General features: G+C 43.7%; 1 protein-coding gene across 1 annotated transcript in view; it reads left to right on the forward strand.

The window, feature by feature from the left end:
• The window catches only part of VSIG10 (V-set and immunoglobulin domain containing 10), a 30378-nt gene extending 13061 nt beyond the window's left edge, over positions 1 to 17317 (forward strand). Inside the window, exons 3-9 of the mRNA XM_019753949.2 lie at positions 550 to 852; positions 2512 to 2772; positions 9165 to 9458; positions 11592 to 11702; positions 11999 to 12014; positions 13545 to 13762; positions 14477 to 17317. Coding sequence (XP_019609508.2) covers positions 550 to 852; positions 2512 to 2772; positions 9165 to 9458; positions 11592 to 11702; positions 11999 to 12014; positions 13545 to 13762; positions 14477 to 14532 — 1259 coding nt within the window. The 3' untranslated portion in view covers positions 14533 to 17317. The remainder of the gene's footprint in view (positions 1 to 549; positions 853 to 2511; positions 2773 to 9164; positions 9459 to 11591; positions 11703 to 11998; positions 12015 to 13544; positions 13763 to 14476) is intronic.
• The last annotated feature ends 482 nt before the right edge of the window (positions 17318 to 17799 follow it).

Genomic DNA, 17799 nt, shown 5'->3' on the forward strand with positions numbered 1-17799 from the left:
CAGCACCCTGGGTTTTTATTGGGGGCTGGTCATGTAGGCATCCTTTCTGCCTAGCACATACCAAAAGTCTAAGCTCTCAGAAGGAAAGCAGATGTTCAGCATAAATCGCGCTTTCTGTAAACAGTTTAGGCACAGTGAGCCCCACTCTTAACTGTTCTGGGAATTGTGGGGACCCTCCTGTAATCCAAGTTCGCAGTCACCAGACAAGGCCATCCTCACAAGCGGACCTTTCTAAGGACTGCAAACCCAGGCCTGCTCTGTTAACTCTTTCATTCACAGATATCCTTCCTCCTCACCAGTGGTTTGGAAGAGGAGCGATTTACATTTTCCCTTTTCCATAAGTATTGATCCCCCTGACAAATGACACATGATCGCTCAGGGCTAAATGAAAGTATGTGTAAGGGCACTTAGCATAGCATTTGTCATGGCGTAGTCAGTATGCGATAGAGATTGTCATCCTTACTGACTGCTTCCTGATCACGTATGTGATTGTTAAAACTGGTAAGGGGCGCAAATGAACGCTCCCGCTTTTCCCTCTGTCATGCCCAGGCGGCCCCGACCAGGTGGAAGTCAACATCTCCACCACCGGCATGCTCCCCAATGGCACCCTGTACGTGGCCAAGGGCTCCCAGGTGGACTTCACCTGCAGCAGCAGCTCCCGGCCTCCGCCCATGGTGGAGTGGTGGTTCCAGGCCCCAGGCTCCAGGGCTGAGCCCTTCGGAAACAACCTGACGGTCAGCAACTTCACCCTGCTACTGATGTCGCAAAACCTCCAAGGGAACTACACCTGTGTGGCCACGAACAGCCTGAGTAGGAGACATCGAAAGGTGACCACCGAGCTCCTGGTCTACTGTGCGTAAGAAGCACTCCCGTCCCCTCACGTTGACCCTTTGTGAACTGCATGTTTGTGCCTCTTTTGTCTAGAAAGGCTTGCCACTGCATGGGTTCTAACACGCTTCTGCAGCTCCCTCGACACTCACGTACACACCCAGGGCTGCATGTCAGGAAGGGAGTCACCTCTTCTAGAAGGTTGTTGCAAAGTAAGGGTACGGGAGAGTCCCTCTGAGCCACAGAGGGAAATGAATGCCCAGATTGATGTTTTCTTTCTTTTTTTAAATTGAGGTGAAAGTACATAACATTAACCATAATAAAAAGTACAACTGAGTGGCACTTAGTACATTCACAGTGTTATGCAACCATCACCTCTATGTAGTTCCAAAACGTTTTCATCACCCCAAATGGAAATCTCATATCCATTAAGCAGTCCCTCCCATTCCCTTTTCCTCCCCAGCCCCTGGCAGCCTCCACTCTGCCTTCTATCTCTATGCATTTGCCTGTCCTGGATATTTCATATAAATGGAATCACACAATATGTGGCCTTTTGTGTCCGGCTTCTTTCACGTAGCATCAGGTTTGCATGTTGTAGCATTTCGTTCCTTTTTATGGCTGAGTAATATTCCACACTTTGTTGTTTCGTTCATGTATTTTCATACACTCTCTTCATGAACCCTGGGCCCTCTAGTTCTGTTAGGAACCAGTAGTTCATGAAAACAACAACCAAGTGTACCTACATACAGATGTCTCGGACAAGAACAACTGCACACATGCAGAAGGCACTCATAATCCATGCTACAGAAGGGGAGCATGAGCACAACAAATTGGTGGTCAGGATAATGACCTTTTACTAATTCTTGCCTTATTCAGAGCCTGTATAAGTCTCTTGTGCTTTCTCTATCATAAATGACATGTATTGTATATGAAGTCATACATGCTTCTTGTGGGAAACAGATGAGTATAAAGAAGATAATCATTTGTATGCCAATCATTTTGATATTTTCAATAATTTTTCTCGTAGATGCTACCTATCTGCCCATCAATATAAGATCCAAATTTATTTCTGTTTATGTGTATTATATAAAAATATACACATGTAATATATACATAATACACATATATGCATATATATATTTATATTTATCAGCTCATGGGTTATATTGGATTTATAGGTTTGTAACTTGTTAAATATTTGTGTTTTTTTAGTAATACATGTGCATAGTACAAAGAAAGTTATGTTGGGGGTACATGCCACTTGTAATTCCCTCCGCCTAAGGACCAAAACTGTCCAGTAGAACTTTCTGTGATGATGGAAATGTTCTGTTCTGTGCAGTCTAATACAGTAGCCACCCACCATATGTGGTTACCGAGCACTTGAAACGTGGGTAGTGTGATGGAAGAACTAAATTTGTTATTTTATTTTATTAATTTAAACTTCCATAGTCACACGCTGTTAGTGAGAAATGCAAAGATAAATGAGGCCCATGTCCTCAGAGATTTAACACTCGGCAGAGGAAACCTGACTGTTGTCAGACACTAATGTGTGCGAGGAGCTGTTTCAAGGTAACTACTGGAGTCGATGTTTCTCTGATGCCCTGGTTCCATAGTCCTTAGCGCCAGCCCAGTGGCCCATCTTAGTCTGTGATTAAGCCCACCTTTTCCTCCGGTGTTTTGCAGCTCCCCCTCCATCAGCCCTTCAGTGCTGGGCAGAGATACCACCAGGATCGTTCCTGCTGCAGCTCACCTGTCTCTGGGATGGCGGCTACCCAGACCCTAACTTCTTGTGGACAGAAGAGCCAGGCGGTGTGATGGTGGGGACGTCAAATTTGGGAGTGGAGATGCTGAACCGGTCCCAGCTGTCAGATGGCAGGAAGTTCAAATGTGTTGGGAGACACATCGTGGGGCCCGAGTCGGGAGCCAGCTGCGTGGTACAAATCAGTGAGTCTGGCTTGCCTTGTCCTGGGGTTGGGGTCTACCCACCTTCTGGGAGAACCATGTGAAAGAAGGTCTGGGAAAGAAATCTAAGGCTGTCAGAGTTAAAACTGAATTCCTTTCCTTTCTTCCTTTCTTTTGCTTTATGTTCCTCCCTTTGAAACTTTAAAGATGCTTAACCAAGCTTCTTGGTCCTAGTCCAAGCTGTTTTTTCACTTGACAAATACTAAGTAAGCACCTGCTATGTGCCAGGCACAGTTTCGAGGTGCTAGAGATGGAGTAGTAAGCAAGACAAGAAAAGTTCTTTTGTTTTTTAGTTATCTCCGTGATGTAACAAATTACCCCCGACCATAATGGCTTATAACAACAAATCATTGATTATCTCACAATTTCTGTGGGCCAGAAATTCAGACAGGGCCGAGTGGGGATGGTTCTACAATGCCTGGGGTCTCAGCTGTAAGACTCGGCTGGGAGGGCTGAAATCATCCACTTTTAAGGTGCTCAGTCCCACACCTGGAAGTTGCTTCCTTTCCAGGTGGGCCTGTCAGGGCTACTTGAGGGTCCTCACAACATGGCAGCTGGCTTCCCCCAGAGCAAGTGATGCAAAAGGAAGTGAGACAGGCAGGTGCTATCTTTTTTATGACCTAGCCTCCGAAGTCACTTGGCATCCCTCCCACCACCTTCTGTTCATTCACAGTGACTCACTCAGTCTGGATCCACTTTCAAGGACAGTGGGGAGAATTAGGCACCATTTTTTTTTTTTTTTTAAGGCACCACGTATTGTAGGGAAGAGTGTCCAAAAATTTCTGGACATATTTTTAAAACCATTACTATTCCTCTCTCACAGAACTTAAATTCTTCTGGGTGGAGCGGAGAGGAGAAGACAGAAAATACAAAAACAAGATAGGTTCCGATAGGGATAATAATTATGAGGAGAATAAAATGTATGTGTAAAAGAGAGGCTCTTACAGGAAGGGTAGCAGTGTGGCAGTAATGTTTTGAGCTGAGACCTAAAGGACGAGAAGGAGCTGACCAGGTAAGGATCTGTGGACCAAGTATTCGTGACAGAAGTAACAGCAAAGATCCTGAGGCAGAAACATACTTGGTATTTGAGGAACTGAGAGAAGGCCATTGTAGCCAGAGTATTCTGCTTGAGGTACCATAAGGCTAGTGTGGGTTGAACTGTGTCCCCCAAAAAGATATGTTCAAGTCCTAACCCTTGGGTACCTGTGGATATGACCATATTTGGAATAAGGGTCTTTGCAGATATGATTAGGGTAAGATGAGGTCGTGCTAGATTAGGGTGGGCCCTATTCCAGTGACTGGTATCCTTATGAGAAGAGGGAGATTTGGACACAGACGCACAGGGAGAATGCCCTGTGGTGATAGAGGCAGATACTGGAGTGATGCATCTACAAGCCAAAGAATGCCAAGGATTGCTGACAACCACTAGAAGCTAAGAGAATGGCATGGGATGGTTTCTCCCTCAGAGCCTCAGAGGGAATCAAGCCTATGGACACCTTAATTCTGGACTTCTGACTTTCTGAACTGTGAGAGAATAAGTTTCTGTTGTTTTAAGCCACCCAGTTTGTGGAACTTCGTTACAGCAGCCCAGGAAATCAATATATACAACGGTTAAGCGGGGACCGGAGCATGTTGGGTTTTATCGGCTGCGGTGAGATTTTCCTCACAGTTTATCAGGATTATCCTCTGAGGTACAGTGTGCAGAGCTGACATGCTGAGGCGTCAGCCTGGCTATAGCAGGAGGTGCGTGTTTTCCCGGGCAAGGGACTTTCAGATGGTTGACCCTTCCCTCTGACTCATTCAGCAAACATGCCCCTCGGGTCCCCTCTGTGTAGGTACTGTACCTGGCTTCGGGCAATGGAAGGGACCGAGACTCGCTTTTTACTCTAGAACAGGGATTAGCAAACCATGTTCCACGGGCCAAATCCAGCCCAACTGTTGTTTTGCAAATTTAAAAAAATGGGATATAATCCACGTAACCTAAACTTCACTATTTTAAAGGGTATGATTCAGTAGTTCTTCATATATTTACAATGGTGTATACTGTCACCACTGTCTAATTCCAGCACATTTCTGTCAACCCCCCACAAAAGCTCTGTACCCACGGCAGTTACTCAGTGTAGAAAGTCTGTGTGAGGGTTCTCATTTCCCAGCATTTCTCCTGATGCTGAGTGTTCTCATACAGTTTTTAAACTTTTTCTATTTGCTAGTGAAGACAGGGCATAATTGATTTAATTTGGGTTTCTTTGACCACCAGCAGGGTTGATAATTTTCATATGCTTAGTGCCTCCCTATATATCATCGAATTATCTGTTCCCATTTTGTCCATTTTTCTATTGGGTTGTTTGTTCATCTTTTCTTGTTACTCCATAAGAGTATTTTATACTAACCTTGTCAGTTAATTTCATAGAACTGTCATACGTTATAGGTATTTTTTTTCTGGCCTATTTTGCTCCTAAACTACATGTATGGCATTTCTGCTAGTAATAAGCAGTTTCTGATTTTGAAGGGGTCACCTCCATCCGTCTTGTTCTTTTAGGTTTCTGTGCTCAGAAGTTCTTTTCCTGTTTCCTGGTTATTAACATGTTATGTATAACCCTCATAATAGCCTGCAAATGAGCCAGGATGACAGGTAAATTGCAAATGATGACATTCTGTGAACTTACCCGAGACCACCCAGCTTGTAAGTGACTGAGCCCTCACTTAGCCCAGGTTGGTCTGACAGTAGAGCCCTTGCCTTCCTTGGGATTGCTGTCTCCTCTGGGACTTCTTTTCGCACCTAATCCAGCAAATCTTTTTGTGTAGGTGTCGGGCACTCAGCACAGTGCTGGGTACTGTAGAGGAATACAGAATCCTTGCCTTAAAATGGAGAGAGAAGACTGGTAAACGTGAAATGTTACAGTATTAGTGACAGGAACGTGTACTGTGTACAAACTGTGTGTAAGGTGCTGTGCTAAGTGTTCTCCACACATACCTTGTTTAGTCCTCAGTCACCCTATAAACCGAGTGCTCATATTATTGTGGGAATTAGTTTCCTGCGGCTGCCGTAACAAAGTACCACAAATTTGGTGGCTGAAACAACAGAAATTTATTTTCTCCCATTTCTGGAGGCCAGAGGTGTGAAATCAAGGTGTCAGCAGGGCCACACTGCTATCAAAGGCTCCAGGGGAGAAACCTTCCTGCTTTTTGCTGCGTCTGGTGGCTCCGTGCATCCCTTGGCTTGTGGCTGCACCGCTCCGGTCAGTCGCTGCCTGTATCTTCGTGTGGTCTTCTCCTCTGTGTGTGTGTCTCTCTGTGTCCTCTCTTCTTATAATACACCAGTCGTTGGATTTAGGGTCCACCCCAAATCCAGGATGATTTCATCTTGAGATTCTTAACTGATTACATCTGCAAAGACCCTGTTTCCAATTAAGGTCACATTCTGGGGTTCCAGGTGGACATGAATTTGGGGAAGGATGCTATTCAACCTGCTACGCTCCATTTTATGAATGAAAAACAGAGGCAACGGACTTGCCCTGATTCGTGCAACTGGAAAGCCGTACACACACTCAGAGTGGTATATAATGAGGACTCCTGAAGTGTGGTACAGACAGTAAGTCCCAGAAAGTGAATATATGATGGCCTGATGCTGAGATGGGGTGAAAATGGCAGCGGCAGCTGACAGGTTTTGTCCCCCCAACCCTCCCAATTTTATTTGCAGCTCATGCCTAAATCATCATTCCTGTGGCCCCTAAGCATCGGCCAATAATTTGAATCTAAATATGTGCTCAGGATTAAGAAGGAATGTTTCTAGAGAAGGATGCTGACAGGAAGTTTTCCCAATCCCAGGAGCATAGGAAGCAGGTACAAGAGCCTGGAACCCTCTTGACTCTGACATTGTCCAGTTCTCCTCCCTTCCCTCAGGTGCACTCAAGCCCAGCACTTCTCAAGCCTTGATGTGCATACAAGTTGCCTAGGAGTCTGATTAAAACGCACATTCTGAGTCTCTAGGTTTGGGGTGGGCCCAAGACTCTGCATTTCTAATCAGTTCCCAGGAAGTACCGGAGCTACTGGCCCACAGACCACACTTTGAGTAGCAAGGCCCTTGGGAGAGAGGGTGCCTCTGGGTTATTTCACTTGGGAGGACTAGTGAGTCATTGACAGGCAATGTGAATACCCACCTTAGGGAGGCAGAACAGCGTAGCCCCCAAAATGATGAAAACTGATACTTTTGGGGATTCCTGTTGGCCAGAGCTCTCTTTAAATGGCATGTAAGCCCCTAAACTGCAGAAACCAACTCAATTCATGATAAGCTGCAGCATTAGCCAGCCCAGTATGTGAAGGCCCCAGTATGTCACCCATCTCTTGCATATCTCTGAGGGACCCTGCATGACACCCCCCCACCCCCCCCAACCTCTGACCCCACCTTTGCACACAGCATCCTCTTAAGCGAAACTCTGAATTTATAGGTGCCACACCAGCTGGATGAGTGACTCGGCTTTTTGAGGGGTGAATGCTGTGTTTAGCAAAAGTGTATTTATGTACATGATCTTTGTTTAGAGTCTGGGGGAAGATTGGCCAAATTGTTTTGCTTTTAATAAAGGATCTGGGGGGCATTTCTCAAACTTTGGTTTAGAGGCTCCAAAATAGAAACATACTGAGGTTTGTCACCTGCTGGCTTTGTGACCCCAAAGGAAATTTGGGTTAACCAGACAGGAGAAGGTGCAATGTAGCAACATAGGAGGGGAACCTGACAGTTGATCCAAGAAGGGGTACAATGTGTGAGTGCCCTGAACAAACTTCGGTTTGGGGGATCTTTTGTTGACCTGACCTAAAGACAGAGGCTTTTGGGCTGTTCCACTCCCCACCCCCTTACCCCTTCCCTCTTCCCAGGATGCCAGCAGTGAAACCCTAGATTCTCTCTTGGAACAACTGCCAAGGAGAAGTGTGTAGTTTCACTCTCCCGGGCGGGAACCCAACATGCCACTCTGTACCCTTCAGCTGCTGAAAATATGGACTTAATAAATCCCCCAAGATGGGTGTGCATTTTGGGAAAACAAGGGGATCGCTATGGTAACTGTACAGCTCCTTATGTCCTGCCCAGACCCCAAGACCACTGGGACACCATATGCATTTCTAGGACAGACCTGTGGTAGAGAGAATAATGGCTCCCCAAAGATGTCTGTGTCCCAATCCGCACAACATGTGACTATGTCACCGTCCACAGCAAAAGGGACTTTGCAGATATGATTAAGTTAAGGATTTTGAGATGGGAAGATTATGCTGGATTATCCAGGTGGGGATAGTCACCAGAATCCTTATTAAAGGGAGGCAGAAGGGTCAGACTCAGTGGTAGGAGATATGACAACAGATGCAAAAGGTTGGAGTGATGCAAAGAAGGGGCCACAAGCCACAGAATGCAAGTGGCTTCAGGAAGCTGAAAAAACAAGAAAATGGATTTTCCCCTAGAGCTTCCAGAAGGAACCAGCTCTGCCAACACCTTGATTGTAGCCCCATAAGATCATTTTGAACTTCTGGCCTCCAGAACTGTAAAAGGATAACTCTGTGTTGTTTTAAGCCACTACGTCTGTAGCAATTGGTTACAGCAGCAACAGGAAATCACTACTGCTACCTTATTGTCCCCTTGAACACCCTTGTCAGGCTGTACGCCATTTTGTGTTTTTTTTTCATCCTTTTTTTTTTAAGTGTGTTTTTCCAGGACCCATCAACTCCAAGTCAAGTAGTTGCTTTAATCTAGTCGTGGAGGGAGCAGCTCACAGTGGCCCATGCGAGGATTGAACTGGCAACCTTGTTTTTAAGAGCACAGCGCTCTAACCAGCTGAGCTAACTGGCTGCCCCTGTATGCCCATTTTTTAATATAATCAGTGTTATTATACGTACAAGCCTATAGCATAGAAGTAAAGAACGTGGACTACAGAAGCCCGACACTGAGTTCCAATCTTACATAGATTAACCAACTCACCCTAGTTTGCCCAATACTTTCACAGTTTTAGCACTGAAAGCTCTATGTTCCAGGAACTCCCTCAGTCTTGGGCGAACCAGGATAGTTGGGTCCCTAAATCTTAGCTGCATCATTTATTTAGTTGTGTGACTTTGAGCAAGTTACTTAACTTTCTTTGTGCTTCAGTTTCCTCATCTGCAAAATGGAAATGACAGGGTGACTGTGAGAACTAATTGGGTTAAAACATGTACCCGTGACTACCCCTTAGTAAATGCTCAATAAGTGTTAGCTTTTATTATTCTGTAGGATCAGGTGTGGTACGGAAATACCCGCAGTTGCTTCATTAGGAAAGAAATACTATTCTTGAAACTCTCAGGCCACGGCTTAAATCTCCTTAAGGATTTGTCTTTCTTCACCTTCTTATGATCACCAGAGAGTCCCTCCATTCTCTCTGAGCCCATAAAGACTTGCCTCGTGGGGGGCAATGTGACGCTCAGCTGCCAAGTGACTGGAGCCTACCCCCACGCCAAGATCCTGTGGCTGAGGAACCTCACGCAGCCTGACACGATCATCCAGCCCAATAGCCGCCATCTCATCTCCGTGACTGGCCAGAGCTCCACCCTCACCATCCGGAACTGCTCCCAGGACCTGGATGAGGGCTACTATGTCTGCCGGGCTGAGAACCCAGTGGGGGTGAGGGAAGTGGACATCTGGCTGAATGTGAAAGGTCAGTGATAGCAGTAGCCCCAAAGGAGGTAGGTTGAGAGCCTCAGAGGACCTAGCACCAGCATGAGGACAGCTTGGTGCTTCCCTACTTGTGGGTCACTGCCATCTGGGAGCAGGCACATCGGCTTGCCTGTGGTTTGACACTGGATGGCAAAAATTAATGTTCAGTGCCCCTACTATTTGCAGACGGATAAAAAAATTACTTATTATCTATAATATCCCAAAGAATATCTATCTATGAAAAATATATAAATATGAAGTATACTTTAAAATAAAAATGTAAATTGTAAGGCATAGTAGCAGAATGAACACCCAAGAAACTATCATCCCACTTAGAAACAGAACAGTGCTGATGTTTCTAAAGTTACTGGTTGGTTTTGTGGCCAGATTTAGGTAACAACATCAAAAGTAAAAAAATAGGATACCCACTTAGATTTGCATTTCAGAAAAAAAATAATTTTTTTTAGTATAAGTATTCCCAAATATTGTACAAGGAATGCTTATTCTAAAAATTTATTTGTTGTTTATATGAAAACCAAATTTAAGTGAGAATCCGATATTTTATCTACCCGTAGGTCCCTTTTTAGTCTCATCCTGGGCCTCCTAAAAAAGATAACCACTATCCTGAATTGCATGTTTTTTGTTTTGTTTAATTTTACTACATATGTATACATACCTAAATAACATGTTACTTTTACTTGTTTTTGAGTTTAAAAAATGGTTGTTAGCATACAAATATAGTCTTTTGTGACTTGCTTTTTTCACTTCACATTTTGTTTCTAGGATTTATTCATGCCCACGTGTGTAATTATACTTTGTACCTCTTTACCACCATATAATTTTCCATTGTGTCACTGTTACACAACTAAGTTACTGATTTTCCTGCTCATGGATGTTTGTATTATTTCTGATTTTTTTTTATTTTCTGTGATGAACAGTGTTGCTATGAAAATATTTTACCCCAACTCCTGTGTGTATATACATGCCGGGTCCCCCAGGCAAATATTTCTCCAGGATTGTTCAAAGAGTAGAAATGAAGGGCTGCAGGTTATGTGCATTTTTCTCTTTATGAGATAACCAAATTATTTTCCAAAGTGATTGTATCAATTTCCATTGGTAATAGCAGTAGATAAGAGTGTCGAGTTTTTCCACATTTTCACCTACAGGCTTTGTGATTTTTATCCATCAAATAGGTATAAAATGGAATCTCACTGTGGTTCTAATTTGAATTTCTCTGATTACTAAGAAGGTTGAGCTTTATTTCATGTTTATTTGCTATTTGTATTTCTTTGTGAAATTCATACCTATTGGCATCTTTTGATATTTACCCCTTATAGATATATAGTCTTTAGAAATTCCACATACCAATTCCTTGTTAGTTTTATGTGTTACAAATATCTTTGCTAAGTTCCTTTTGTCTTTTTCACTTTATGGTATCCTTTGATTAGCATTTTTCCTTTAATGTAGTTGATTTACGAATCTCTTCTTATATCATTAGCAATTTTTATGTCTTAAAGTTCTTATCTGTCCCACAGTCAGATATTCTCCCATATTTTCTTCTACCTGTTTTAACATTTTGCTTTTCACAGTTAAATCTTTAATCCATCTAGAATTGATTTTTGTGAATGGTGTGGATCAAATTTTCCCCCCTTTCCCCCAAATTGGATAGCCATTTGTTCCAGCATCATTTCCTGACTAGCTCCTTTTTTACTCACTAATCTGTCATATATCCAATTTCCTTTTATGTGTCGGACTGTTCTTGGATTCTCTATTCTGTTCCATTGATCACTGTTTATTGTGGCACCAATAACTCTTAATTACTCTTAATAGTAATTACTCTTCATTACTGTGGCCTTATAGTCTTGATGTATGGTAGATACATAGCGATTTTAACTTTCCAATGTTCTTTTGCATCACACGCTTCATTTGATCCCACTGTCTGAAGTAGGGAGATGAGATATTTATCTTGCTTTAAAGAAAGGTCATATGCCTTGCCCAACATCATGAAACCAAGATAAGACTAGAACTCAGGCAAATGGGGGGTGGGGGGGATGGGGGAATGGGGGGGAAGTCTAGCTCTCCCAGTTGCACGCGTGTCAGGTAAAAGAGTCAACAGTGTGATTTGTCTTTCCAGAACCTTTAAACATCGTGGGAATTGTGGGAACCATCGTGAGCCTCCTTCTTCTGGGACTGGCCATTATCTCAGGGCTTATGTTGTATTATAGTCCTGCGTTCTGCTGGAAATGTAAGGACTCCTTGGGTCCCTCTGCTTCTCTTTCAGGCTTTTTACAAAGGTGTGGGTGGGGGAAGGAGGCCCTGGCTATGCTCCCACCTGAAGCCCCATTCTATAGGCTTCATTGGGTCCAAATGTGTAATAATGAAGCCCCTAAGTACCATTCCAGAACATTCTGTCACCTCTCACGTTGGGTCAATTTTCTCATTGACCATTCTTTTGTAAATGTTAGATTGATTAAAAACTTTTGTGAGGCCGAAGTGGATGTTATTTGATGTTAATTTTTTTTTTTTCCTTTCTCTCTTTAGTAGGAAACACTTTCAGGTGAGTGTTCCCAAGACTCAAGTCAAAAACCCATTTCCATGATCTTTGTTCACTGCTCTTTTGTTTCCTTTTGTGAGAACAATAATAGCAACTACTGTTGAGGACCCACCATGTGCCAACACTGCCCTGGGGGCTTCATTAGGCCTCATTATAAATCCTTGCATATAAACTCTTCAGGGTGGAGGTGGCATCTCCATTTTCAAGACAAGGCAATGGAGGCTCAGTGAAATAATTTCTGCAAACTCATCCAGGAAGTAAATGGCAGTGCTTGCATTCAGACCTAGGTCTGACTAATTCCAAAGTCTGTGCTCTTTTTACAATGCCAGACCTCAGGGTGGGGTACATTGTTGGGCTGTTATTGAGGCATAAAGACAATTTGTATGTATTGAACCAGTCAGTTATGCATTTATTTTACCTAATTTTCTAAAAACAGCCTAATAGTCTGACAGCATGTTTGGAAACACTAGTCTGAGCATACCTCAAAGACCCTCCCATAGGAAACCTCAGTACTGGCAAAGTAACTAACTGGAACTTGTGTATTTCATTTTCTAAGGAGAGTGTGAGTGGGAGCAAAGAACTCTTCTCTTTGTTCCTCTTTTCCCGTTAATAAAGATGGGACATTATTGTTTTGGGACCGTCATTCATAATGAGGGGATATTGTTGTTCTGGGACCATCTTCCATGGGAAAAGTATTACCTTTACTGCCATGTATTTGAGGGCCATTCTCCCAGTAAGTCTGTCATTCCCCAGGCTTATTTCTCATAGGAGGTAGCAGTGAGGCCTAGTGAGAAAAGGTTCTGGAATTTGTGGACCTGGATTCAAATAGTAGCTGTACCATTCCCAAGCCCTGTGCTTTTGGGAAGGAAATCCCTGAACCTTCTCTGAGCCGTTGTCTTCTCATCTATTTCCCAGAGGGAGACTGTGAGGATTAAATGAGAATGTAGTGTTCCCAGGAGTGTGACTGGCCCATGGCATGTGTTCTTCTTTCTTTAAGAAATGAACTGTCTGGCTGGAGAGGCCAACCCTGCAATAAACTAAGAGCAATTAAATGCTAAACCGCTGGGCATGGACTCCAAATGCATTGGTAGTTCAGGGCTTCAGGGGTTCAGGAGAGGACTTTACCTGGGCCTTAAATAATGACCAGGAGAAATTTCAGTTAGTGGAGCAGAAATAGGGGCATTTCAGCAAAGAAACAGAGCATTTGTGTACGTGCTGTGAGGGAAACCATAATGAAATGGTAGGTGCCTGGGGCCCTGAGGTCACCTTCCCAAGTTGCAGTGGCGGGGGGTGGGGTGGGGGGATAAAACTCACCCAGAACAAGATAAGATTATCTGTAGCATTCTATGGCAGTATCTCTTTGAGAGATTCCAATCTGTCACCTCATGACTTAACCAAATTGCATACAGAAAGAATTTTCCATGTCACCAAAGGGGTTGCAAAGAATCTAATGTTTTCTATTCATCAAGGGCTGATGTTGGAAAAAATAAAACAGGGCATCTTCTTGTTTATTTCTCCCCCTTTGGAAATTAGGGGGCAAGACATGGGTGATGTCATGGTTTTGGTGGAATCGGAAGAAGAGATGGAGGTGGAAGAAGATGCTGCAGAAGAGGAGCAAGAGGTGGAAGAGGAAGCAAGTGAGAGGGAGGAGTTGCCGAAAGAAATACCCAAGCATGGCCACATTCATAGAGTGACCGCACTGGTGAATGGGAATGTAGATTGGATGGGCAATGGACTTCAGGCTCTGCAAGGTGAGCTTTTTCCTTAGAAGCACTAAGGTTTGTGGTGAGCTTCTCAGTAGGCAAGCTCTAAGATGTGAGTTTGAGTTTTGAAAGGCTGGAGAAGGTAGTTCAAGTTTAATCTGGAACCTGAGAGTCTACTGTCAACTTCCAACACAATGATTAAATTGACAAACATTGACCAAGGGCCTGCTCTGGGAAAGACACTGCTGGAGACTAGAAAAGAAAGACCAATAAAATCTGCATATAGGGTGCATTAGGAGACGAGGTAGGGTGAACAGACTAAAATGCGGGGAAAATTAAAACAGAGGCAAAATTTAACCAACACCTTGAGAAAGCAGTAGAGAAGCGTAAGCAAGGAGGAATTTGATTAATTGCCCAATGGATGATATGTTTAAAAATTACAGGACCTCAGGAGAATGAGGCAAGTCTTTCAGGACAGTTGAGTTTGAATGAGCACAAAGGAGAGAGGGCTTTCCAGGTGAGGGGAATGGCATGGACCAAGGGTATGAAGGGAGGACAGTGTCAAGCATGTCTAGAAGATTTGGAGTGGAAAGAACAGGTGAAAGGTCAACACACACCCTGCCCCACCTGCTCCTCCATGAAATTTGATTCCGAGGCTCACCAGTCAAGGACTAGAAATTGAGATGATTGAAGACTGGTGGTGGAAACAGGGTCACCTCTATTGAGATCACTTCGTCAGATCTACTTTTCCCTCCTGTATAGATGACAGCAGTGAGCAGCAGAGTGACGTCATTCAAGAAGAAGACAGGCCAGTTTAAAGAAGACCACTGTCCTTCATTATCCTGTCTTAAAAGCTTGGAAAGCTACAGTGAAGATGAGCTTTTCCTTTTGCTTTGATTTAACTTGCACCCCTGCCTGAGGGCTTAAAATGGTTTGGGGCTCTCAGCAACACACACACACACACACACACACACACACACACACACACCTACACACCTTTCCTTCCGTTTTTTAAAAAATTGGTTTGATATGCTCTAACATTTCTCAGTGTTAAAAAACTTTGGGAATGGGCAGTGTGTCGGGGAAAGCTGCGTTTGGCATCTGAAGTGCCCTTTTCACTCTGACTCCTGGCTTTATCCAGGTTGACTGATGCTGATTTGGGGGGAGCCAGAGTGGGAGGAGGCCCTGGGCCTCACTGTCCCTTGTCACTGTGAAAGGTCTGTAACCAGCTTACCTCAGCACACCAGGGGATAGTGTGGGGTGATTGGGGCACTTCCTTTATCACTGCCCAGGTAAGCTGAGGAAACAGGTAAAAATGTCAGCTCACTGGAAAAGGTGAGGAGGTGTTAGCTACTGATGCTAGGCAGAGGGTGGCAGTTAGGGTTAGGTTTGGGAGTTGGAAACGTCTGGGCTTGAATCTGGGTCTTGTTGCTTGTTTCATGGGCGTGGGCTGTGGCTTTACCTCTCCCCCTGGGCCTCAACTGCCTTTTCTCCAAAATAGGTGAAATCACATCTACCTTACAGGGTGACGGTGAGAACTAAATGAGGTGCTTTTGGACGTGAAAGTGCCTAACAGGTGCTCAATAGATGATATTCTTTCTCTCTTCCTTTGCCTTCCCTAGTGGAAGAAAAAATGTCAACTCTAAGTTGCAAGCTGTTGCCTGAGCCTTTCAGTCTTCCTTTGCAGATGGTTTCAGATGAGAGTATTATCAGAGCTCTTCTGACTACGTTCGCTTCCCTGGAGATACAATTCTTTTCAAAAGAGGTAGTGGCCCATAAGAGGAAGTGCCTCTCATTAGAACCTCACATTTTGCAGAGCCTCATATTTATACAAAATCCTCTTAGGTGAAACACTATTAGCTTTCAGCTTTTCCCCTTCTTCCTTTCTCCTGTGGCTTTGAAAGAAAACAGGAGAAATGTTTCGTAAGGGAGGATCTGGTGATAAGTACTCCTTGGGCAGACCAGTTCACCTGGCCTGTTTCTCAATCTCAGAAATGGGATTGGGGAAACTTGTTTCCTTCCTCTTCCTCAAGGATATTATGAAGATACACTGATCACTAATGCTAAGTTTCAAATGAAAAATAACCTGTGATGAGTTTAAGCTGCTGATGGCTTCCAGTAAAACCCTGTACAGTTTAGAGATTTTTTTTTGCCCAATTTCACATCTCTTTTAAATGTCAGGGGCCTTATAAGGGTGCAAAAGGTGTGTGCTAAGCATAAAAATCTGACTTGAATTTGCGTTCTTTAATATTGCATATCCTACTCTGGTGGGCAAGACTTAGGGCTTAAAGAACTTCCCTTCTCCGGTAATAGGGACTCCTAAGGTATGAAGCTGGTTGTCTTCGTGGTTACCCTGCAGGTGTGTTTTGGGTTGGTTAATTTTCTTGAATGAAGGGACCAAACTGAGCAAGTCACTAGAAGTGAGCCCTGTCCCCATCTCAGAACACTAGGGAGCTCAGGAGCTGGCTGCAATTTTGTACCCCTAGGAACAGTTGTGAACTGCAGTTCTCCTGGGTCTTTTGCTGTGTGGTACTTCATGTGCTTAACCACTCTAACCCGTCTAAGTGTCACTTCAGAACAGGATACTTAAGACAGGTTGCTTCTAAAATAACTGCACACTGCGCTAATATCGCCTTTAGAGTCTTCGATGATTATTACATTCCTGAATCTGAGCATCCACTATACAGAGGCAACCATAGTTTTAAAAAAGAAACTGGAGGGGAAAATAATTCCCAGCTGAGAACGCAGAGAATGAGTTGCAAGTTCACTGAGATGCTTTCTGCCAACTTCCTCTTCTCTTGCACACACAGCTGATAGGACATCTTCAAGGCAGGGTTTTTCCGCTAGCAAATGGGAGTTTCAGGGTCTTGATGCCAAACATTCTAAACCCTTGACTAGCTGAGCTGTGACTGCTGTCACTTGTATCTGAGCCCTGTGTACACATTAACATGGGTGGGACAGTTAAGAGTTCAGGTACTGGGGGGTCTTCAAGTTTTAAGGATTTTTAAAGAATTAGGGCTTTTTATCTTTTAAGATGACCCATCCTACAATCCACAAGCATGTTGACAGTGGGTTACAGACTTTGTGTGGCAAAGTCCAACTTATTACATTGTGCTTTTAAAAAATCTTAACCTGAACGTATTATGAACTCAGAGACCAGGAGATCTCATCAGAACCAGGAAGATAAATACTTCAGGGCTATCGCAATGGACATTTCTTTTTCTCGATACCTGATGGACACATTGGGGAAGGGGCTCCCGCAATCCTGTGGCCTTGATATTAGCTCCAGTTTCTCACAAGCACATACAGGCCCTATTACTGCAGCAGGAAAACACATGATGGAAAATTTCCATAACCCATGCACTGACACCTGGAAAATCATCCTTGCTGGGTACAATTTATTATGATGTGATTAAGTGCCAACTGGTATTTCTCACCATAGGACTGGCAGGAATGGCTGCAAAGCAAAATAAGCAGATCCCTTTGCATTATTTACATTTTATTATTTGGTGTTGGGGAGGTGAGCTGGGAGAAATTCATCTGAGATTATAATATGGGTGTTTGTTTTTTTAAGATTATGGAATAAAGTTATTTTTAAATACATGCTTTAGTGAGCTTGATTTAGACTTGATTAGTAAACTGAAAGATTTGGGAAAATGGGTTTACCTCTGTTTTTTTACTAGCTTTCCCAATATTGGTGACACTATTGTCCTCCTTGCCTTTTTATTCTTTTCCATGATTTATAGACACTACTCACCCTCTTACAACTACTGAGACACATTCTCCCGTGTTTTTTCCTCCCTACATATGCCCCTTTTGGGTCAGACTGCAGGCTCTCTAACATTAAAGGGCTAGGGTAGCAGTCATCATGGAGAACACAGAACTGAGGACTGAAAAGACAATTGACATCAGCAGTCTGGTCCCTGTAATTGTTGGTAGCTTTGGAGATTTTCACTGGGCCCAGCTAATTGTAGTCCCCACAATGTCTCACCTCACCTCCCACTTGAGGTTACTCAATTCCCTTTTCCTTTTCTAGGCCTTTCCTCTTAGGTCATTCCTTTCTCCCCCTTTCTTTACTGCACTCC

This window comes from Rhinolophus sinicus, linkage group LG16 (genome assembly GCF_036562045.2).
Source record: "Rhinolophus sinicus isolate RSC01 linkage group LG16, ASM3656204v1, whole genome shotgun sequence".
NCBI classification, from domain to species: domain Eukaryota; kingdom Metazoa; phylum Chordata; class Mammalia; order Chiroptera; family Rhinolophidae; genus Rhinolophus; species Rhinolophus sinicus.